At 43.5% G+C, this 25,549-nt stretch overlaps 1 protein-coding gene across 10 annotated transcripts in view; it reads right to left on the bottom strand.

Annotated features, from left to right (window-relative positions):
- Positions 1–25,549, bottom strand: part of ERC2 (ELKS/RAB6-interacting/CAST family member 2) — a 1,007,143-nt gene that overhangs the window by 625,374 nt on the left and 356,220 nt on the right. For all 10 annotated transcript variants that reach the window (XM_043976675.1, XM_043976679.1, XM_043976684.1 and 7 more), the window contains one exon: positions 22,907–23,074. In XM_043976675.1, the coding sequence (XP_043832610.1) occupies positions 22,907–23,074 (168 nt within the window). The remainder of the gene's footprint in view (positions 1–22,906; positions 23,075–25,549) is intronic.

Here is a 25,549-nt window from a genome sequence, read left to right as displayed (position 1 = left end):
TCCATGCAGTACTCCTATTTTGCCAGTTAAAAAACCCAAGCCTGGGCCAGATGGTAGACCTGTTTATTGTTTTGTGCAAGATCTTAGAGCGATTAACAATTATGTTATCCCTAGACATGCTATAGTTGCTAGCCCCTCTACGATAGTGTCCTCAATTCCATGTGAGGCTACATGCTTCACAGTGGTAGACTTCTGCTCTGACTTTTTCTCCATACCCGTACATGAGAACTTTCAATATTTTTTTGCTTTTACCTGGAAAAATACACAGTGGACCTGGACTAGACTCCCACAGGGATTTGTGGACAGTCCCACCAGAGTTGCCAAACTGTGATGTTTAAAATCTAAATTGTGGTCGCCTTAAATTAGAAGCTTCAGCACCAGTCTTTGAGCATTAAACATTTATTAAAGTATACAGGTATTCACAAGGAGTTCAAAAAGTTAAGAAAAGGCCTATCTTGCATAGAGTTCCAGCCTGGTTGGGTTCTTCCTCAAGTCCTCCTCCAGGAGCCTGCTTCAATCAGGAACTCTACAGCAAACTGATTGTGGAAGCTTTTCATAGGTCTGGAACAGAGGCGGTCCTTACACACTGCTTCAAGCTGATTGGTTGGTGTCATCCAAATCCATTGGTTCTGAAGGTGTTCTCAAGGTGTGATTACAATCCAGTTAACCTGAAGTAGGCTAATCAGCAGTTAATCACTCTCACTTGATTCAATCAGTCTAGATTAATCTCCAGGTGTATCTTTGAGTATCTGCTAAATCTCATTATTTCATCACAATTAACTAGTTGTCTTTGTCATAAGAGTGGAATGATAATGATGATAATGATGATCTACATTGCCTGGAGAGTTTCCTCACCTGGGAATTCCCCAGACCATGAAATCATAGGTCCACCCCTAACTCCATCTTTATCTACTATTTTAAAGCATGAGCCTCCCCCCACCATGTAAAATCTTTAAAGCTCCTGAAATATTTTACCTTATGTCTTTTTCCAATTCCAAAAACTCGGGCACCCAATAAAAATGGTAAGCCAGAGCACTGTAAAGCAGAAACAGGCCAGAGCCAGGCTACGGCACAGCCTTTTCTATATTTCACACTTTTCAAAACTCCAGTCAGAGTTTCATTAAAGACAGCAGCAATCTGGGCTCGCCATTGACCCCGGTGTAAATGGAGCGTTCCTCTGTGAAAAGAGATTCTCATAGCCTACATCACAGCAGACGTGACAAGGCTGCAATGTATTACAGACCATGTCTTGCCAGTAAGGAGGATAAAAAAAATCAGCAAGACCATACACAAGCAGATACCAAGGGCAGATGGGCATAAAGCTCCACAGACTTAGTGAGTTCTGTACCCAAAGAAAGTCCTCTGCCACATCGGTTAGTTCCAACATGGAGGATTGGTAGAAGGAGATGAACAAGAACTACACAGGGTGAGAAAAGAGAGGAAGGAAATGATCTGCAGTAGGAGAGGGATGGCAGATGGCAGAAAGCTCAAGGATTTCACCCTGCTCAAAAAGTCTGAAAATTCAGGATCAGTCTCAACACTTCACTCTCCCTTCCTCCCCACAGAGCCACCGGCTATCAAATCCCCTTTGCCACCATGGGGTTTTCCATAAGTACGGATCCTACCATAACCTTCCCATTGGCTTCCTATTGCCTCTAAGGTAATCTATAAAGTCTGCCCCTTAGTTTTTTTTTCCTTTTTTTTGTTTTTTGGGTTTTTTTGGCAGGGTAATGGGGGTTAAGTGACTTGCCCAGGGTCACACAGCTAGTAAGTGTCAAGTGTCTGAGGCCAGATTTGAACTCAGATCCTCCTGAATCCAGGGCCGGTGCTTTATCCACTGTGTCTCCTGGCTGTTCCTGCCCCTTGCCTTTTAAATCCCTTCATAACCTGTCCCTTTTCTACTCTTCTAGGCTTCTTACGCATTATACCCCTCCATGTTCTTGGTGATCCAGTCATACTGTCCTAGCCGTTCTGCACCCATGACCCTCCATATCCCATGCCTGGAACACTCTCCTTCCTCATCTCCACCTCCTACCTTACCTGGTCTCCTTCAAGTCTCAGCTAAAGCCGCACATTCTGCATGAAACCTGTCCCATTCCCCCTTAAACTTAATGCCTTCCCTGCATTCCTTATCCCCAATTTATCCTGCACATATAAGTATCCCATCTAGATCACAGATCTCTGTATAAATAGAGATCACAGTAATACCTACCTCCCAAGGTTGTTGTGAAGATGGAATGAAGTCACATCTGTAACATGTGGCAAGGGGTAGATACTTAATGAATGATTGTTCTCATTTCCTTCCCTTCCTTTACAAAGGAAGTACCATGGTTATAGCTTTCTCAGGATAAGACCTTTCATTTTGAAATGCAACTTTTAATTATCTATTGAGGATTCCTTCAAGCCAAACAGGAAGGGTCAACTAGCTAAGCATCACTGACAAACATCAACTTAATGGAAATATCTACCTCATCCTAATATTTCTGCTTAAAGTCATTTTTTTCAGAGAAAACATCTGAAGGAAATAGTCATTTTTAAGTACAGTTTTCCATGGAACCTGGTGAAGCCAGAAAGGCCAATGTGCTGGAAGCCACAAGAGCTAGACTCAATCAGAAACAATTAGAGTTGTCCCAAAGCGGCATTGGCTTCCTCCCAAGGTAGTGAGCTTCCCATAATCACAGGTCCTCAAGGAGAGGCTGAATGGGTGACCACCTGCTGGGCATCCTGCAGAGGCTATTTATGTCCATTTATGAACTATGCACACTCTGATCCTTCCAAATCCAGGTTATGGAGATGAACTCACCATCAACAAGCAATTTTCATGGGGTGACTACGAGCCTGTGCTAAGCGGTGGAGATACAAGAAAACGGTAAAAACACAGCCCTGCCCTCTAGAAGCTCACATTCGAAATAGTGAAGGTAGCATGCAAACAGCTATGTGTAAATGGGAGGTCATCATGTGACTGGGCATAAGCCATCCCAGGGCCTGGGAAAAGTCTCCTGTGCAAAAGTCTAGTTAAATTCTTACAATGCTACAATCCCAAAGAGTCTCCAACTGGAAGATTTATGGAGAGATGTGTAACAGCTCATCTGATTTTATCAGAAACAACTTTTATATCAAAATGAAACCAGAGCTGATGTAGTCCAAACGTGTCTCATCAGGGGCTTCTAATTTCCCGTGCCATGCGCTGTAACTGAATACGGGCAATAGCGAGGCTACAGAGGGCTTCAGCCAGATTGGGTTACACTGTGAGGCTCTGTGAGCTGGACACAGACCTCAAATGCCCATGCTACCAAAACCTCACAAACTGGAACTGCAAAGGGAAGCGCAGCCATGGGGGCCTCTTTTGTTCACACCTGCACAACAGCTTGAGCCTTGCTGGATGCAGTGAAGATACCCTAGAAAAGTTTGCTCTCCATGGCTGGCAATGGGGGTGAGTGGGGGGGGGGGAGGGCAGACAAGAGTCTGAGATGGGGCTGTGACCCATCAACATAATGGCTTTCAAGAAAAAAATCAGGGACAACTATTTGGTGCATTTGAGTTTCTTCTCTTCTACAAAAGCACTGAGTCCTTTTCTCTTTCATAAAAACACCATTCTTGATGCACTGGTTGATTGCTTGGTTTTTGCAATGAAAGGGAATGGATGATGCAGACACTTCCTTCATTTGTTGCCTTGGTTGCTCTAATCATAATGCAGAAAGAATTTTGTTCTTCAGGAATTCACCCTGAAATCTGATTGTTTTCAGGAATTAGACAGAAAAGATATATTTAGTCATTGAATCTACAGCCTTGGAGGTAAAATCAAAATCTTCCTCACTGTTCATCTCCTCTGACATCTGCAAGGGAGGGAGAGTCCCTTCCCCACCTCGGATGATGTCATTAAAAGCTGAGGATTGTTAAAGAGTCTTCCTATAACACCACAACCAACCCCCTGCAGAGCGTGATGCAGGCAGTCGGCATCCCATGGGAAGCGTCTTGTGATATGGTAAGCGAAGCAGTGGCAGCCCTTCTGCCTGTGTGTAAAAGAAGTGAGGGGTCCTGTGGCAGAACAGTCCAGACTCAATGTCTTGGGAAGGGAGGGCTCTTCCCCTTTTGGGGGCGAGGGGAGGTCTTTTTCTCCTAAAAGAATGTTATCTCCTTGAGAGCAGGCATTATTTTTATTTTTGCCTTAATATCTCCAGCGCCTCACATAATACCTGGTACATGGTGTCATTCAATAAATGCTCAGGGATCGACGGATTGCCCTGGCTAGGACTCCAAGCTGGAAAGAGATCCCATTGGGTATATCCCTTTGTACCCAGGGCAAATATACAGAAACCCAGGATCAGAACCAAATAGGAGAGAGAGAATGGGCTGAGTCACATTTTCTAGGTTGTACCATTCTATCATTGGCTTCCACTCACTCCCATCCATGGTCATGAATTTGGGAACACCACCACCTCAGAAAATCAAGATTGTGGGTGACCTAAAGGGCACTAGAAAGACAAATGGAAGCTCCAAGTAGGCAGCTCATTGCCCATGATGGCTTCTACAACTGAATCACCATCAAAGCCAGAATGGGGGAGATATATAGTCAAAGAAGAAAGTATGCCAATCCTATTTTAAGAATACCAGCCAACAGATGGACTGTCACTGGTACCCATGGAAAGATCAGGTAAAAGACCTGGGCACGGGGGGCTCTGCCAAGATGGGCAAGAGATCCTCGATGAAAGACTTATGGTATAGCATGGATAAATGTCACCAAGGATGAGAAAATGTGGGTGGGTTGTCATTTGTGCCTTTGGAGAGATTGCCCACATTGACAGGATAGTGAATCAACTAACACATTGAAATAAATCATTGCTAAGGGGCCTCTCCTTGCCTTGTCTCAGGATGAATGCAGAGGTGGTCGAGACTTGTGATCGCAATGATGAAGGGAACTAGTTCTGAGGAACCTCTCTCTACCGATGAAACTTAGCCACTTCTCTATGACTTGCTGTCTTGCTATGAGTGGCCAGGAGGCCAGGAGAGATGAAAAGGCTTGACCCTTGCTACATAGCCACAATCGTACAACTTGAAGATGTCAGCAGAGGTAAGACTTGTCCCCAAATCTTCCTGACTCCAAAGAGGGGCTTGTATCCACTATAGAATCCTTCCCCTCAATAGAGTTTTAATCATTTAGGACTTTATCCTCTCTGAGCCTCAGTTTCCTTGTGTGTCAAGAGTAGCTAGTCCTGATGCCCCTTCTGGCTCTATAACTAGGGTCCTATGATGATTCTGACTCTTCTTCCCCAAACTGGGGATATTCATCAATATCACTAGTGCCGACAGATCCCAAATCAGTCAAGCTTTCCAAGGCTGATTTCCTTCTGGTCCTGCCAGGCACTGGCATGAGCATCCCAGCTCTGAAACTTACTTTCTGTGTGACCAGAGTGGGAAAGGTATTTTAATCTCTTTGAGATTTTGTTTGTTCAGCTGCAAAATGGGGACAATACTACCCATACCACTGGTGCCATGAGATTGTTCTGAGAAAATGAGATGCAGAGCTATGTAAAACCTGAGAAAGTTGAAAGTCAGAGGAGGAAGAGGGCAGGGTGGTGATGAAGGAGAAAAAAGAGGGAGAAGAAAAGAGAAGTGATGGAGGGGAAAAGAGGGGGAAGAGAAGGAAAAGAGGATAAAAAGGTGAGGAAGAGAAGGAGGGAAATAGAAGAAAAAGAAGATAGTAAAAAGAAGAGGAGAAAGGGGAGGAGGAAGAAAAGTAAAAGAGATGGAGGTAAAAGAAGAGAAGCAGGAAAGGGAATGATGAATGAGAAAGAAAAGGAAGAGGATAGGAGGAAGAAGAAAAGGAGGAGAGATGAAAGAGGAAGAAGAGGAAAAAGAAGAAAGAAAGTGAGGAGAAAGAGGAAGAGAAGAAGAGAAAAAGAAGATGAGAAGAAAGAGAAAAGAAGAAAAAAGCGAGGTAGTAAAAAAGAAGAGGAGGAAGAAGAAAAGAAGGAGAAAAAAGAGAAGAGATGGAGGAGGAAGAAAAGAAAAAAGAAAGAAGAGAAAGAGGAAGAAAAGATGAGGAGGAAGAAGAGGGGAAGAGAAGAAAAAAGGAGGAAGAGGAGGAGGAAAGGGAGGAGTCTGAATCATTGTTGAGGTTTTCCTTCCTATTGTTGGGACAGGGACAAGTTCTCTGGTACAGCTAGACTTCATGCTGGCTAAGGTGAGCCCTAAGATATTGTGAAGTTTCCATGAGGAATTGCTTTGAATACTCAATGAAGAATTAATATCCAGAGCTGCTTAGCTCACCTCCAAGGGTACAAGTGTTGGGTGTGGCTGGAAAAATCAGTTAATATGCCCAACAGTTTCCAAAAACCATCCAGAAAGGCACTGAAAATCAGTGGCTTAGCCAACTGTATTCCAGAGAGCCATTTAAGTGACTAGACAGGTATTATTATAGGACCAGTGGTAGCAGCAGTAAAAAGGCCAGAGTGGTCTATGAGGTCTAGCAATCTAAAACCTGCACCAGATAAGACACTGGATCAAAAGACTGACATGTCATCCAGAGTGGGATGCAGAGAGGGAAAAGGGAGATGAATATATAAAGAAAGATGAACAGGAGGGGAGGGAAGAGAGGGAGAGAGATAGGGAGTAGGAGAGGGAGAGGGAGCAGAGTGAAAGGGAGAGGGAAAGGGAGAGGATAGAGCTGAGCTCCACAGTTTATGGACCTGACTCTTCAGTATAAGTAGGAGCTGAGATTGCAGCCTCAGAACTACGTACAAAATGAAAGATGGTCATGAGAAGGAGGGCAGTCATAGGTGGGGGGGACTGAAGGTGATGCTTATGCCGAGACTTGAAGGAAACCAGGCATTTCCAGAGATCGAGGTAAATGGGAGATCATCCCAGGCACCAAACAGTGGCAGAACAGTCCATTCAAAGGCATGGAAACGCTACAGGGAGCATCCTGTTTGTAGAACAATGAGTGAGCCGGTATGGTTGGGTCACAGAGTGCAAGGAGGGAGGTACCATGGCTCCAAGTAACCCAGGGATTGTTTTTAATAATTTTTCCATAAATACTTTGTATCTGTTTGGTTTATATATGAACATTGACTCATCTGTGTGCATGTTGTTTCCTCTCACTAAAGTCTAATTTCACTGAGGACAAGAAGGTATTTGTTTCTAGCTGTGTTTGTATCCTCAGCCTTAGCATTGTTCTGGCATACCAAAGGGGCTTAATTAATGTTTGTTTTCATGGAATAAAAGACTTCAGCTGGCTAACTTTCCATTCTTCTCTTTTTATATGTCTGTGTGGCTGCATCTTTCACCATGTGCGCATATGTTATATTGATTGCACGTCCATTGGCGGCCCTTGGACTCTTCCAGGACAAGACCCAGCGCCTCACACCCAATGTACTTATTTGAGGTTAATTGACAACGAGGGCACTTAGAGCAGTTTCTATGTATCATGACCTGACAAAGCTCATTAAGCACATTGTTCATTCCTCTAGATCACTCCTGGAGATGTTGAGGGCTGACCCGATACTGATCTAAGCAACATCCCAATGGACCACATTCTGCTGTAATTTATTACAACAGCCAAATTGAATCCACATGACAGTGCTCAGAGCCAATTTTCATTGAGTTGTCTTTTTTCTCCCACAAAGATCTGTGGAGACATTATTTTCAGTGATTTATTCAATATCAGACATTGTATCTATTGGATTCCTTTCTTTAATCTTGAACTTCTACCTAGAAAGCAATAAAATTTGCCTGACGTGATTTCTTCCAATCCCACATCGATTCTGAAGGTAGAGTCGATGACCTTCCCTGAATCGCACAATTTTTCCAAGTCATGGTCTTTAGCATGTGGAATTCCAGTGGCTGGCTGCTACCACTAGCGGCGTCTACCTTCCTCCCAGATCTATTCTACATGTAGAAGAGGCCAGGTGCTCTTACTCAGGCCACGTCTGCCCCTTCCCAGAAATGACAAATGACAAAGGAACAGCAAAGATGTACATGGAAAATTGCCAGAAGAAAAATGTCTGGGTCATTTGGCATCTCTGGTCCTCCTGTGTAACCCCAGCTTCTACAAGGGTTTGGATAAAGCCAAGTCAATGTGCCAGTTGAAAGTTGCATGCAAGGTAGTTCCCTGGCTACCCAGACACTTAATTCCCTCTCTGCCAATTTCCTCTCTCTCTGCATGTTGACCCTCCATGAAGGGTAAAGGAGACCAAAAAGCAGAAGAAGATATTTAGTTTGAAATCCAGGATAAGAGACTGGTGGGACTGACTTGAACAAATAAACACCACACCAAAAAACACACAACAAACACTTGAACAACATAAAGAATTGGAACGCCCAACACAAGGATCACAACCACAGTCCCCCAGGAACAGTTTTGCAGAGTTTAGATTTAAGCCCGGCAAGATGATGTCGATTTCCCTGTGAAAATTACAATGTTTATTTCTAGCTCTATTTCAGTGATTTAAGCCCAAGTCACTGTAAACAGTGCAAATATATAAATTATCTTGGGTGTTTAACCTAGTTTTCTAACTAGGGCACAGAGCTGATGCCTGTAAAAATATTTAAAATGGGAGATTTAAGTGATGGCAATGTAAAGCTAGCCAACTGACATGCTCATGCCTTCCTGCCTCAAAAAAAAAGCTACCAAACAAAATTAGCAAAGAGCTGTTTCATATTATTTATATCATCTTAAAATCACATGACATTTATCTGCCATTTACATTATAAACTAAAGACACGTTTTAAATGAGTCCTACTTCTCATGGTTAAATATTTACATATTTTGATCCTTGGAGTAGCTAATAAAAATGGATAAGTATTTTGTAGGGGTCCAATACACTCTATTTCTGAGGGCTCATAACCCATCATAAATAAAATAGCAACCATTTTAAAGGAGGTATGTGACGCCTTCTTCTAAGAGCTTATACTTAAAAATCATAATTCACCTTTAGAAAAAGTACCATGGGGCTCAGAAAATATCCCCCAAACTCCGATGGATCTGAGAGCTAGTCAATGTGGGCATTCTCTTCAAAGATGCATGTCACAAGCCATTCCAGCCCACCCGTTCTGCATACCATCCCACAAACTCATCACCAAGTGGTTTGTCCAGCGTCCGTCCCAGGGACCATCCTCATGCTCTCTTCATGTTGCTTGGATACTAATGGAACCCACAGGTTATCTATCAATTGTTCCTTGTTCTCCTTATGGATAATCATGAAGTCTACAGGAGTACTCTCCTTCAGATTCATGGTAACAAGCTTCAGGCTTTATTTTGCATGCAGGCTAGCCCAGTTGCCTGACATTTAGTGCTCCTTCCAACACTATATGCCACTTCGTTCCACCCTGTCCTGGGTCACACATGGCCTCCCTGCTTGCTGCCAGTCCTTTGCACATACATGGCCTTAATTGAGAGGGTAACTGTATGAGACAGTTTGAGTGGATTTGTCCAAACCTGTTGCTGTTTTAAAATAGATAAAAGCCCCCTGCTTGGTTCATTTAGGGGAGAGGAGGGAGGAGTGAATCAGCAAGCAGTATCTACTATGGGCCAGGTGCTGTGCTAGGTACTAAGGGTGTAAATAGAAAAATGAAATAGATAAATGATAACTTTTATAAACAAAAGAGAAAAATGATCCCTTAGGAGGGAGATAACATGTCAAATATAAGCACTTACAAAATAGACAGGAAGTACTGGGATTTGTGGGCATTAGGAAAGGGCTTGTGTCATTTTGATGGGAGTTAGGGAATGTGGGGGGCAAAGGAGAGACAAGGAGGGAGAGAATTCCAGGCATGGGAGACAGCAGGATTTTCACTGTCTGGTTCCGTCCATTACCTCCTCCAGACAGGAAAGGACCACATCTTCTCTACTCTTTACACTCCAATTCAACTCCTGGCCCTAGGGACTACTTTCCACAAAATCCGGAAAGGGGTGGGGGTTTTGTTGGTTTGGTTTTTGCATAGGATACAGCTTAATTTTAACCTCTGTTTTGATTCTGTTACCTCCCTACAAAGAGCAATGTTGCTTGTGTTCTCACCTGTTGGACTAAATGTGTTGAGTGAAGGATCACATAAAATGCTTTCCTCTCACCTCATAAATGATAACTCTTCCCATCCACAGCATGAACCAAACTTTTTTTTTTCTTTTAGTCAATGATAGGATTATTGAGAGACTTTCAGGGCAAAGGTTTGCTTTTGGATAGTTATCCCTTGTAGGTCAGAAGGCTACAATAAAATGTTTTCCCCCCTTCTCCTAAGAGGCTCTTTCTCTGATGATAGCAAGAGAGCTTCCACAGGTGGGTTCTCAGGGTGGCTTCTTCTGCCTTCTTCCTTGTCTGCCTGTCCCCCGGCGTGTTCACCATGCAACACCTGACAGTCAGAGTGGTTCTATAGGCATCTCTTAAGGGCATTTCCCAACTGGAAAGTACCTTACCTCTAGAATCAGCAGGGGACCACGTCTCCGAGCATAATTACTTGTATGACCTTGGCCCAGTCAGGTACCTTCCCCGGGACCTCAGGTGCCTCCCTAACACTAGCAGGAAGCGACAGACTTTGAACCCTGGTCTTCTAACTTCAGAACCAGTGTTCTATCCACTGTCCTGTTCTGTGGTCTCCAGTGTGCATGGGGAAATCACACCCTGCTTTGGGCTGCTGCCGCCTCTACCCGCAGACAGAGGACAAAATAGGACTGGAACACATGAGCCCCTGGAGCACATGCTTCCCTCGACTCCCTGGAAGCAAGCCTGGCTGAGCCCAGAGGAGCAGAAACCCCTGAAGAAGCAGGCCTTGTTCCAATGCATGAAGTATTTACCGTCTATAAAATATTAAAATTTGCCATATAGGTTGTTAGATGTTAGACTTGCCTGAGGCGTGTTGGAACTTGTGATTGAAACAGTCACATATGAAAACCTAAATAAACACCGGCTACGTGTTGAATATTCATTAGACATGGGCATTTTCCATAAAAAAAAATCCACCATCCAGCTAACTTGCCTCCCTCAACCCAGCAGGCATGCGCTGAGCCGGCCTGAAAATGCCCAGGCCTGATCTGAGCTCATAGTCGGCAGTGCCCACACCCAACCACCAGCCCTCTGGTACCTATGTCAGGAACAGACTCTAGGCCATCCCCAACAACAGAAAGGAAAAGCAGTAACCTCACAATCATAATATAAATACAGTGTTGAACTGAACCAATCAGTCAATAGTTGTTCAATCAAGTGAGGCGGAGAATCCACAGGACCAAACAAAACAACCCTGCCTCCTGTTCATCTTCAGATGCATGGGGGTGTCCCTAAATGTAGATGTTCATCAAGGATAAGAAGGCAAAGGACACAAGTCACCTATAGGATGTAAGCTCCCTGAGGGAGGAATCTGATTTACCTTCTGTCTTTGTAGAGGGAGGGGGAGAGAGAGAAAGTCAAGAAGGAGGGGAAAGAGACCGGAGGGAAGCAGGGAGGAAGGAAGGGAGGGAGGGGAGGTAAATTTATTAAGTACCTATTATGTGACAAACACTGCACTAAGAGCTCTATAAATATGATCTCATTTGATCCTCACAACAACCCTAGAAGGCAGGTACATCTGAGAAACTGGTGACTTGCCCAGGGTCACTGCTATTAAGAATCTGAGGAAATAAGGAAGGAAAAGACAAGGGAAGAGAAAAAAAGAAAGAAGGGAGGATGAGGAGAATGGTATTAGTGATGATGATATGACTACCTTACTGACATAGCACTTTATATACATGATCTCACTCAATCCTCACAATAATGCTTTTGTGGTAGGTAATGCAAATATTACCTCCACAGAACTTGGGAGTTGGAAGGGCCCTTGGGGACTATTAACTATATATAACCCATAAACAAAAGAAATTCCTATTCCAATGTAACATGCCAGTGGTCATCCAGCCTCTGTCTGAAGACCACCAAGAAGGGGAGCCCCCCCCCCCATCTGTCAGAGCAGCCTGTTCTAATTTTTGGACAGCTCTCATTGCTACGCCTAAATTAATCTCTTTGCAACACCCCCTCCCACCCACCCACTGCTCCTGGTCCAGCCCTGTAGGGACAAATAGAATGAGCGAAACCTCTCCTCCAAACGTCGGACTCCTCAGATCCTTAGATACACTGTCATGGGCACAGACCCTCCTCCTCTCTTCTCCAGGCTCAGCTCCCCACCCCCTCCCCCAGTCCTTTTAACGTCTTCTCACATGACTGGGACTCCAGGTCCTCTTTACACTCTTCAGTTAATCAATGTCCTGACTTCACTGTATAGCCCAGAACTGAACACAATAAGCCAAGTGAAGTCTGATAAAGCAAGAGGACAGAGGCTCTCACCGCCCTCTTCTGGGAAGCTGTGGCTCCTCTAACACAGTCCCACGTCGCCAACAGCCTCACTGACATCACACTGCTAACTAATCTGACTAACTTAGCTGACTAACTCATCCCCATTTCAGAGATCAGAAAACTGAGGTACAGAAAACTGGTACAACCAGTTAATGTCAGAGGCAGGGTTTGAAGTCGGACGCTCTATTCCCTATGCCTTGGTAAATGCTTCCAAGTCTAACCATTTCGAAGGAGCAGGTGTGTCTTGGGTCTGTGCCTGTTCACAGGACAGCCCAAGGGAGAGCACAGCCTGAAGATTTGATCTGAACTCCAAAGGAAGAGACAGATTTGACACCTGAGCTAAGCAAGGAAGGACCCAATGTTCAGCTTCTCTCTTGAGACAAGCCATGGTTAGAGCCAACTAGAGGTTGGGGAGCACATCTGTGTCCGGAACCACTGGATTATGTGCTGGTTCCTTGAGCACCAGGATCATTTGGTTTTTGTCTTTGGATGCCAGCATTTACCACCATCACTGGCATAGAGCAGATGATTTACAAGTTCAGGTTGGAAAACAAATAAAAATAAAGTACTGGTTGAACTGAAATGAACTGAACCTCTTCAATGGCCCGTGCATGCAGTGAAAGAAGAATAAGGAAACATGCCCCTCTCCGGTTTCACATGCAGGTGGAAGGGGAGGGGTTAATGTCTATAACAGTATTTTTAGCACCAGGAAAACTGAGAGTGAATAAATATACGAATGAATGAATGAATGTTAATTACAAATGTATTCAATGCTCGATACATTTCAAGCACTGTGCTGAGCCCTGGAAATAAACAAAGAAAAAAATGCACCAGGAACTACCTTTAAGGAGCTTACATTCTAATACAGGTCAACATGCATTGGGGAATGGCATAGCCAGGGAAGAGTATTTGGATCTGGGAAGCTGCAGAGAGGATGAATGAAATAATTGGACAGGTCATTTCCAGAAATGGCCAGCCCTTTCCCAAAGGGATGGTAGAGGTGGTTTGATTAGAGTCAAGAGGTCAAACATTGGGGTGGGAGCAGGAAAGTCCATAAACACTGGCATGCAATGTCTCGTGGCATTTGGAGCTAAGTGGCTTAGCTTCCCCCAGAGTATGGGCTAATAGCAGTAGCAGAAACATCAGAGCAAAAAATGGTGAGGGAGAGGGGGGAGAAGACGACTGATTGAAGGGAGCAAAGAAGCCTCTCTGGAGAAAAGGATGCCTGAGCTGAAATTGCAAGGAAGGTGAGGATTCTGTGAGGCAAGAAGGAAGAGTAGGTGCCTTCTGGGCACAGAGATGGGTTCTGGCAAAAGCACAAAAAAGGAAGATGGGGAACCAAGTCTAGGAGTCCAGGTTGGTAGAGAAGCAAGATGAACTAGAGCTAGATAGGACATTCACTGGAAGGCACACCGAAGACACCTGTCAACAGGGCAGGGGAGAATATTTGGAATATATCTTAATGGAGAAAAAATGGGCTCATGAGTGGCAGGATAAGTGGACTAACCCTATTAGCCTATTTTTCACAGGCTGGGTTCCAACTGTAGGTGGCACAATTCCAACCAGATTAACAGCCATGCAATCTAGATGGCATGGATACTCCCAGAGAGTATTTGCAGCGTTCAACCCAATTAGCACCAAAGCCCTTGGCACCAACTTCATGCCAAGAGCAAGATACCCCGGCATTAAGAAGAAACAGGCTCCAACTTCTGCCATTTGATGCAGCACTACCACAGACACATGCACAGATAGGTCAATTCAATCCAACTCACAAACATTTGGGGACCTACTGTGTGCTAGGCACTAAAGGTAAGAAGACAAAAGCCAAAACAGCCCTTCCTTGACCTCAAGAAACTTGCATTTCACTAGGGGAAAATAACATGTACACAAATAGATAAGTAAAAAGATATTACTTACTGGCACTTTCCTTATTCCCTATAAGCATACCTAAGTCTCTTCTGGATTTACAATTTTTTTAAAAAATCACTTTATCCTCCCACATCTTCACGTTATAATCTTGTATTTTCCCTCCCTTCCTTAGCCAAACTCACTGATACTTTTTGCCTCAAATCTCATTACTCCACTAAAACTCTCTCCAAAGTTATTAATAATTACATAATTTTCAAATCTGACCATCTTTTCTGTCCCCACCCTTCTTGGTCTATCTGTGGTAACTGACACTGTTGCCCACCTTCTTCTCTTGGATCCTCTCCCTTCCCTTGGTTTTCAGGAAACTACTCTCTTCAAGAACAGGAATTCTTAAGCCAGGATCAATGACATTATTTTTAAAAACATTTTGATTGCTGCATTTCACTATAGTTAGTTTTCTTTGTAAATCTATGCATTTTATTCTATTAACTTAAAAATACTAGTTTGAGAAAGGTTCCATAGACTTTTTTTTTTTTTTAGTAAGGCAATGGGGGTTAATTGACTTGCCCAGGGTCACACAGCTAGTAAGTGTTAAGTGTCTGAGGCCGGATTTGAACTCAGGTACTCCTGAATCCAAGGCCGGTGCTCTATCCACTGCACCATCTAGCTGCCCCAGTTCCATAGACTTTACAGGATTGCCAAAGGGTTCCATGACCCACAAGAATCCCTTCTCTAGGTGCTCCTTATTTGTTTCCTACCACCCTTTTTCTGTCCCCTTTGATAGCCCATCATCCATATCTTGCCCTAAACTAGATGTTTTCAAGGCTCTGTCCTATGAAGTGAGCAGGGATCCTGTCAGATATCTGTCTGTCTCTCTGGTCTCTCTCTCTTTCTCTCCTCATCTTCAACAATTCCCATGTATTTAATTACCATGTCTATGCAGAAGAGTCTGGATCCAAATATCCAGCCTTAGTTTCTATCATCCTACATCACCAACTGCCAATTAGACATCTCAGACTACATCTCTAACTCAATGTATCCAAAACAAAATTCATTACCTTTCCCACCACACTTCTCCATGATCCTATCTTCACTATTTCAGATACCAGCATCTTGCTACTCACCCAGGTCAGAACCTCAGATTTACCCTCAGTTCCTTCCTCACCCTGATCTATTTGCCAATCAGTTTTCAAGTCTTGTAGATTGCTCTCAATGTCATTTCTGGTTCCAATTTTCTTCTTTCTTCCCACGTGACCACCACCCCTTACTCCTATTCAGGGACAATGAGGAGATAGCTGGCAACCAAAAGAAGCCAAAGATGCCCAGTTATTATTTGGCTTCCCTTCTTTGTCAAGAAGAATGACCTTGTTCTGGAAAGGATAGAAGGAAATTGGCAAATATGAAACTGACACTCATGATACGTAATGAGACAGTAGGGGAATAATAAGCTTCGGAGGATGAATTCATCACTTGATCCACATCCTTGAGTAGTGAAAGCCCTCGCCAAGGTGATGGATGAACCACTCTTAGGAATATTGGAAAGATCTTGGAGAACAGGACAAGTCCCATGAGGCTGGAGAAGGATGAATGCCCTGATTTTCAAAAAAGGGAAGAGGATGCCTTGATAAACTAGAGTCTAGAATGTTTGAGTTTTATTCCTAGGGAAACTCTATAATCTATTATTAGAGAGATGGATAAGGATTTGGTAATTTTTTAAAAACTAATATGGCATCTTCATCAAGAACAAGTCATGCCAGGCTAGTCTGATTATCACCTTTGTTGTTGTTTTTTTTAATTTTATTTTTATTTGTGATATATATATTTTTATGCACATATCAAACATAGATATAATATATGCATACATATATATGACATATTTAATGTAAATTTTCTACATTATTCCATTTAGATATACCCAGACATATTCTAATACATATAACTTAGTATTTTAAATCTTTAAATAACTGTTTTATAAATAACATATACAGAAGAGCAGCTAGGTGGTACAGCGGATAGAGCACCAGTCCTGGATTCAGGAGGACCTGAGTTCAAATCTGGCCTCAGACACTTAACACTTACTAGCTGTGTGATCCTGGGCAAGTCACTTAACCCCAATTGCCTCACCAAAATAAATAAATAAATAAATAACGTATACATGTCAATTTATATAAATAATATATATTTAATACAATTTTATTTAAATATAATTATTATATAAATAAGACCTAAATAACTCATATATGTGCAACGTATATATTTTTGATGACTGCCTTTGACAGAGTCACTGAACCAAGAGATCAGAATGCCACATCTAGACTAAAGCAAAGCATTCAATAAAGTGCTTGAGGGCAGGGACGGCCTCATTTTTTGTCTTCCTATCAGCAGCAGTGCTTAGCACAATGCCTGGCACATAGTAAATGCTTAATAAATGTTTACTGGATGGCTAATGAAGCATCACTTGTGATTCTTATGGAAAAGACAAACAAATATGGCGGCGTGGCGTAAGTACAATGCAATAGATTCAGAAACAAGGGACTTGGTTTCAAGTTGGGAGGAGGCCACTGGTGGAGTGTCCAGGAATGGGCTCTGGGACCTGGGTTGTTTCCCATTTTCGGGGGGAGAGGTGTCCTGGGTAAAGGCCAAACATGCATATCAAATTGTCAGATGTCACAAAGTTGGAGAAGCTAGGACACTGGATGACATCATAAGACTCCAAACAAGCCCCAAGAGACTGAACGTTGAGCTGACTCTAACAAGATTTAATTTAATAGGAGGAAAATGCGATCTTACATTTGGTTTCCAAAAGTCAATTTCAGAAGTACAAGACAGGGGCAGTGAGTTGTATGAAAATGCCCTTTGGTTCCAGTAGCCGGCAAACTCCATATGAATCTCCTCTGTGACACGGTCATACACGGAAGTGAATGTGAGCACATTAAGGGCAGCGTGGCTTCCAAGAACAAGGAGGAGAGAGTAGTCCAGCAAGTCCTAGGCAGCCCGTTGAGGAGCACGGTGCTCAGTCGGCAGCTCCACCTTTTAGGGAGGACATTGAGAAGCTCAAACATGTCTAGAGGGGACATTTAAAATCATAAAAGCCCTGAATTCATCTCCTATGATGATGAGTTGAGAGGAATGGGAGTCTTTAGCCTGGAGGATAAAACACTCAGGGAGAACAGCCAGAATCACTGTCTTCTCTCCCTTAAAAGGTCCCGGAGGGCAGAATGAGGATCCACTGGGGGCTGGGGATGGGGGCAGGGGGCTGCAAAGAGGTCAGCTGAGGTTGGGTTTTAGAAAGAACTTCCTAGCCATAAGAGAGAAGAAGGAAATGAGCATTTGTTAAGCGGCTACTCTGTGCCAAACACTGTACTAAGTGCTTTATAAATATCCCATTTGATCCTCTCAACAATGCCAGTGGGTAGATATTATTATCTCTATTTTAGAGATGAAGAAACTGAGTCAGACAGATTAAATGACCTGCCCCGGATCACACGACCAGTTCAGATTTGAACTCAGGTCTCCCTGACTCCTGACTCCAGTATGCTAACCACCACCTAGTGACCTCTAAGACATGTCCAAAAGTGACATGGGGTACTTGGACTCATCTGGATTATCTGGGTGGAGTCACTTTGCAATAAGATACTCCCAATTTGTGGGGTTTGTTGGATCAGGGCATCAAAGGGTTTATGTTAGATATGTTAGAAGCTAGAAGAGATCTCAGAGGCCAATTTGCCCAACCTCCTCATTTTAAAGAAGAGGAAACTGAGGCCCAGGAAAGTGAAGTGATTTGTCCAAGGTCACCTAGGTAAGCAAGTGTCAGAAGCAGGTTTCAAACCCGGATCCTCTGACTCCCCAGGCTGAAGTCTTGCCTCCAACACAGACTAGCTATGTGACATGGGTAGTTGACAATCTGATTCACTGAAACAAGTGCCCACACCCATGAGTTCATAGATCCACAATGTCTTAGCTTCACTGATCTAAAACATGACGTTGAACCCAAGCTCCCAGAATCAGGCACTTCTTAATAAAGGACCATTCCATGGATTCTGTAGCAGACTGGCCCTCTAAGGTGCCTGGCCTCAATCTCACTGAAGTTGGACTGCACATGCTCTGAAGCAGCCGCTCCCCAAATCCCCCAACACTCGATGTCATCATGGCTTTACCACATTTCCTTTTCAAATCCAATCCCACTACAACACTTCATCAGTCCAGAGCCCAAAATTAGCCATGGAAAATAGAATCAAATCATGTTCCTACATGTGGAAAGCTGGGTGCTCACTGCCTTTCAAGGTAGAGAAAAAAGCAACGTTCTTCTGACCCCCAGTCTTCACCCGGGGGCAGTGGGAAGAGCACTGGACAGCGTACTAGGCTAGGAGTCAGAGGACCTGAGTTCAAATTTTAGCTCAGCCACTTTCTACGTGGGGGAAACAGCCCTGAGGAATGGTTAAGAACCTCTTACTCTAAACTAATAATCAAACAGTAGAGAAAGTAATAGATTCAGAGTCACAGGGTACGGGTTCAAATCCTCTTTCAATAACTTGCTACCTAGCTGACTTTGGGCGAGTCACTCTTGGTCCCATTTTCTTCATCTATAAAAAGATGGTGTCTTTGGTCTCTTCCATCTCTTGATCTAAGATCCTTTCATTCTATTACCCAGAAAATTTCACAAACTGGGTTTGTTGTCTTCATAAAAGTGCTCTACCTAGGTAATCCAAGAGCATAGATCCTCCCTACAAAACCTTTCAGCCTAGGCCCCAAGGTGCGCTTCATTAGCTGCTGCTAATGAAGAGTTTGGGGGGCATCCCAGATAGACCTGCTGCCCAGGAATAGAATTGACCCATGCTAATCCTGAAGGTCTTAGGGATATAGATTGTTCTGAAGGCTGAGCTGACAGATATGAGGTGTCAGGCTGGCCTTGCCAGGTTAAATACAGCTATTAAAGCCCCATACCCCACTTTCCTGGCACTAGAAGGGGGCCCCCGGGCCAGAGTTCCTGAAAGAGAGAAATATTGAGTCATCCTGCCCCTCTGACATTGACATCGGTTTATTATTATTATTCCATTCCTATGTACCTTAATCCAAACCTCCTTCTCGAAGGCTGTTCCAAACCAAGTCCTCCCCAGGGCAGCCAATTACGCCGCTCCGGGAAGCTATTCAGATGGGGTACCCAACCAGTGTGAGGAATCTGAGAACTCCCCATGTAAAAGATGGGCCTTCACCTGGCCAGCATTCAAATTGTCTTTGGTCCAGGTTTTGAGGGTTTCTTCAGGTCCCACAAAGTTCAAGCAGAGAGAGACCTTAGAAGTCATCCAGTCCAACCGCCACATTTTACCAAAAAGGAAACTGAGGAAGCCCAGAAAAGTGAAGTTATTTCTCCAAGGCCTCACAAATTAATGAAAGCACAAAATGGGATTTGAACCAGGTTCTGTGACCACAGAGGCAGCGCTTTTCCCATGGCACCCCTTTATCTAAACTACTCCTCTTGGTCTTTGGCATTTACAATTCACATAGTCATGTGAGGTCATGGAGGGAGTGACTTTTGAACATTTTCCAGTCAAAGAAATGGAGGATAAGTGACTTGCTCAAGTCACATGTTAATTATGTGGAAGAGACGTGACTTGGGACTCATCCCCCAACATACACCACAACTCATCATGGAACCCTTCATTGGGGTCCATGGGGTGCAAAGCCTACATGGCACCAGTCCTTTGAGGCCAGTAATCTTGGTGGGTTTAGTCTCAAGATCATTCACTGGTCCTGGTCACAACAGACCCATGTTCCACTACCAGATATGCTGGGAATGCTGAGCACCCCAGTCAAGAGGGGAAAAAAGACAAGAATCCATTTGGGATCCAGGCTTGGCAGGTAGAAAGGCTGAAGAATTAATGCAGCAGGACATCAGGCCTTGGCCCCGACCTCCTTTTCATTCTAATGTCACCCTTCCAGAGGATCTGAGTTAGTGATGCATTATGACTTTCTGAGTCCCTCCCCTCCACTCCACTCCACGCACAAAGACCTTGGCAGCCTTCCCTTATGGCTTATAAAGTCAAAACAAAACAAAACAAAACACCTAGAGTATCTCCTGACTTTTGGAAAAGACAGTGCATCATTCATTGTGGAAAACAGGCTTATTCTATTACATTTACAAGTATGGGTTTTGTTTTGTTTTTTACCATTTCCATTTATGATTTGAAACTGAAATATAAAAGCTAGTAACACTGCTTTTTTCTCATTTTAAAACACAACAAAGACTTGTGAAGTTTTAAAAGAAAAACTGGATTCAGAAAATATGAAAGTTCAATCATGTATAATGAGTAAAACCATGACAAACATGAAACCAAAGGGCTGTGGGAAAAGCTGACCATCATTACATGAAGTAATACATCTCGCAAATGAAATGGACCTTTTTGAAATAATCCAAGAAAAAAATTCTCACAGATAAACTCAAACAATACAACAAAAAGATCCAGTGAGGAGAAGTAAAGAAAAGAAAACTCAGATATGTAAAATATGACTTCATTCAGCTACATTTTTTAAAAATGGAGTACAAAAAGTCAAAATACATCAGAGCTGATTTCTTTGCCCCTGATTGATGGCTGACATTCATGTAAAATTCCAGAGAATTATTACTTCAATACAGCCATGCAGAGGAAAGAGAGCTAGGGGTAGAATCAGAAGACAGGGCTTGGATTCCCACCTCTGCCCTTCCCAGTTGTGGGACTCAGCGAGTTGCTTCACAACTCTGGGCCAGTTTCCACAACCATAAAATGGGCAGGGGGCAGGTCGTTAGGGGTTCTTAAACTGGAGTCCACAAACTTCTTTTTCAAAACATTTTGATTACTGTATTTCAGTATAATCCATTTCCTTGATAATACTATGGATTTTATTTGATGGATTTAAATACATGGTTCTGAGAAGCGGGGGGGGGGGGGGTCTCTAGGCTGATTTCCAAGACCACTGTACAAGGGTGGTCCAGGACACACAAAAATGGTCAGGAACACCCCTTGGACTCAATGATCTCTCAGAAGCCTTCAAGCTCTCAATGTATAATCATGTTTGTATTTTCTAAGTAAATCACCAACACATATGCTATAAATAAGCATTCCCTTCTGGTCCTGTGGTTGGCTAACAAACTCCCATATTACTTGGACGATCATTTGTAAACCATCACACTTGACATAATTTGTATAAACTTTGTCTCGATGACAATCTCAATGGACAAAGGAGACAGGAAGGGAAAAGTTATGCCGTGGGACAAGGGGCAAGTGGGGAAGCAACCTTAAGGCATCCAGTGAATATTTAGGCTTATGGTTCCAATACTGGTGGCACATTCTATTTGATTTACACTGTTGGGGGCAGCTAGGTGATGCAGTGGATAAAGCACTGGCCTTGGATTCAGGAGGACCTGAGTTCAAATCCAGCCTCAGACACTTGACACTTAACTAGCTGAGTGGCCCTGGGCAAGTCACTTAATCCTCATTGCCCTGCAAAAAAAAAAAACAAACAAACAAACAAAAACAAACCAATACTGGTGACACACCATGCAAAGACGGAGAATATACCCAGCATAGGGAGAGAAAAGGAAGGCCAAATGGGTGCCTAATAAGATCTGGTGTACAAGCTTTAGCCTGTGAACCAACAACAATGTTTATAGCTAGTATTTATATAGAGCCTTCGAGATTTGCAAATCCCTGGGAGGTGGCTGCTATTATTGTATCTGTCTCACAGAGGAGGAAATTGAAACAGACAGAGGTTAAGTGACTTGGCCAGGGTCATATAGCCAGTAAGTGCATGAGACTGGATTTGAACTCAGGTTTTCCTTAGTCTCATTAATATCATGACATCCACTAGCCTTGGAGATTGAGGGGTCCCCTGGGTAGGGGCTTAATGGGCAATGACTGGGAACCCTGAACTACTTAAACAGGAGTTTAAGAAACAGGCAGGAGCACCTACAACTATTCTGTGAGCCGCCGGCCCTCTGGACCTTAAAACATCAATAACCCCTTCAGGAGTGAGTGCTTTTGAAACTTAAGTTTGATTATTTTCAATTGTACATAATGTTCTTCCAGAGGCTTGGTTCTGATCCACTACTGAAGCAAGGCATTATGGGAAAAATCCTCTCTGCTCCCCCACCCACCCCACCCAACACCTAGATTTTAAGCATGGGGAACAGAAGTATGTGGGGTTGGCAGTGAAGGACATCCGGCTCGGGTTTGGGGAAATGAGAAAGCATTGAGATACAGATAAGGCAGACCATAAAACAACTGGATGGCTCTCCCATAAGCACAAATAACTCAGGGAATTTTAACTCTGACTTGATTGGATTAGGTCACATCAATGTAAGATCCCCAAATCTCTTTTCCATCCCTCCTGAGCCCAACTTTGCTCAGGATTTATTTTGCAGCTACAAGTGTTACCCCCTCCTCCCCAGGTCCTGCAATGGTGAAGTCATAAATTCACCATGGTTTGATTGCTGGGTAATAAAAATGCAAGTTCAGTGGAAAACAAAATGATGAAAACAATCAGGTAAGACTATCAATGAATAAGAAACTAAAGATAATCATGCACATTCCCCATTCTAAAATCTCAGAGAAAAACTCAATTTCTCCAGCTGCTCAGAAAGAGCTTCATTCCCCCAGTGAAGGCTCACCACTGTCTCACTAATGCTACTCAAGGTCACTACTGCCCTGTTGGCTCCTGAGCCAAGGAGAACCTCATAAGGGACTCACCTTTTTCTGTAGTACGTTGATTTTCCTCTCCTTAACTTCGAGCATGTCTTTCATATCTCGGATCTCTCCCGCCAATGTCCCTTTCTCTTCTGTGAGGTCCTGCAGCTGTTTGGTCTTTTTGTTGAGAAAAGATTCTTTCTCCTCTAGTCGTAACCTCAGGGCATCAACCTAGAAACAGAGGATTGAAAAGGGGGTGGTGGAGATTTTAATAAAAAATAACCTTGAACTTATCCCAATTTATCAATTATGAATTTGGAAGTATGGGCAAGTTAAGATCAGCAGAGCTCAGTCACTTGTTTAGAGAAAAGAATTAAATAATGGGAATGGTTGAACTTCAAATAAGCTGCATTCTAACAAGAAGAGGAAATGATCACGATGAAGAAGAATTTATATAGCACTTACACTGTGCTACGTACTTTACAGATATTACCTCCTTTGATCCACACAACCCTGTGAGGTAAATACTATTTCCTTTTCCCATTTTACATATAAGGAAACTGAGGCAGTCAGGGGTTAAGTGGCATGATTTGAAATCAGGTCTTCCTAACTCCAGATTCACGATCACTCGTGTTAAGATAAAAATAGTTGTACTCTCCCTACCCCCTAGTACACTTGTGAGTATGAAACACAACAGTGAGGAGGGGGAGTAAAGTCTGATGTAACATAACAACAGACTGATGGACCATCTAAAAGCTGTGTTCTCCTGAGCACCTTCTGCCCCCTTTGTCTCCCTTCCTGTCGTCATCACTGCCAAAGGAGAAGAGCTTCATACAGGCCTCAGGTGGTTTTGAGGAAATGTTCCTTTGCTTTGTGGTTCTCATTGCTGGGTCTCAGTTTACTCACCTGTGAAATGAGGTTGTTAGATTTGATTGCCTCCAAGGACCTATGATCATAGGATTGAGTAATGAAAAATAATAGAACACTGCTGTTGTTCAGTCATTTCAGCTGTGCCCACTCTTCATGACCCCATTTGGGGTTTTCTTGGCAGAGATACTGGAGTGGTTTACCATGTCCTTTTCCAGTTCATTTTACAGATGAAAAAAACTTAGCCAAGCAGGGTGAAATGACTTGCCCAAGGTCACATTATTAGTCAATATCTGATTCAGAATTTGAACTCAGTCCTTTACGGCTTTAAGCCCAACACTCTATTCACTATACCAACTAGCTGCCTTGATATACAGCATATCTCAAAAGTCAGTTCAGTTTTAAGCTTTAGTAGCTTAAAACTAAGTTTTGTATCTAAATTTAAAATAAATAAATTTAAACAAGTTGAAATATAATCGCTTAGAATAGCACTAAGACTTTTGGGACACCCTCTATAAATCTGAATTCCAGTCATTAGCTCAGGCTGTGACTCTCACCATATTAAAGGCACAACTCCTTGGACATTGCTGAGGCAAACTGGCTGGTAGGTTTATAATCTCAGTTGGGCCTAACTCTGCGCCCCCAGTGTTTGACTCTGATGGCCCCCATTTAGTGTGCTATCCCAGCAAGCCCGGGGAAGGTTTCATAGAACTACCCTTGTGCCTCCCCTAAGATGTCTGGAATCCTCATTTTAAAGCCTGTCATTGGACCGACTTTGCTGAAGCCCCTCCCTCACTGCTCTTGTCTCCACTGTTTGGCAGAAGGAGAAAAGTTCTAAGAGTCAGGCACATTTTTAAGGAGTTCAGGGCCTGGCCAGATGTGGGACAAGTAGAGCACAATCTATTCCCTGGCTACCTCATGGAGAGGGGATTTAACAGACCTCAACTCAGTCCCCAAAGAGCTATCCAGCCTGCGAGGCAAGTGGCAGAGATGAAAGACAAAACACGAAGCCCACCTGCCCCCAGGAACCATGCCTCTATTCATTGCACTAAGTACAGGACAACTCGCAATGCCCCCTTTCCAGTCTCACTCCCAAGGGGTGGGTTCTAACACCTGCTGGTCAAATTCCACTGATGAAGACAAAAGTTAAACTCGTCAAGAGGGAGAGTGGATTCCAGCAGAAAGACGCTGGCTTCAAAGTCCAACGGTGTGGCCCCAGGGAAAGCCATCTCCCCCTCTCTAAGCCTCAGTTTCTCCCTCTGTAAAAAAGGGGATTTGGACTAGATGACCTCCTGCTCGAAATTTGGTATCTGTCATCCTATAACACATGCTCTCTTCTCTCCTCTCCCTTCCTCTCTCTCTCTCCCCCTCTCTTCTGTCTGTTTCTGTCTGTCTCTGTCTCTATCTCTATCTGTGTCTGTCTTTCTCTCTCTCTTAATTTCAAGCAATTTGAAGTTCATAAGTGAGGTCAGACTTCCTGACCTGGTCAGAAGAGTTGACCATCACAGGCAGACTGACAAGGGGGTCAACACTCAGCATGACCTATAGAAATCCCAAAACCCAAGGAACCAGGCAGAGAGCAAGGGCCCTTGGGTCAGGAGAGACCTGGGCTCGAATCCCAGAGGAAGACAGAGGGAAGAAAAGGGAAGGGGAAGAGAAAGGAAGAGAGAAGGAAAAAAAGAAGCGAGAACAAGGAAGACAAAAAGCAGCCTCTCACACAATAAGGTCATTCAACACATGACTTGCCCTAGCCAGATGAGATCACAAAGTCACTCTAATCCACGGCTCCCTCCCATCTTTCAGAAGAGAAAAAGACTTAGAGGGAAAAAGAGACTTATC

This window comes from Dromiciops gliroides, chromosome 1, assembly GCF_019393635.1.
Source record: "Dromiciops gliroides isolate mDroGli1 chromosome 1, mDroGli1.pri, whole genome shotgun sequence".
Classification (NCBI taxonomy): Eukaryota; Metazoa; Chordata; class Mammalia; order Microbiotheria; family Microbiotheriidae; genus Dromiciops; species Dromiciops gliroides.
This window is presented reverse-complemented; position numbering and strand designations above follow the sequence as displayed.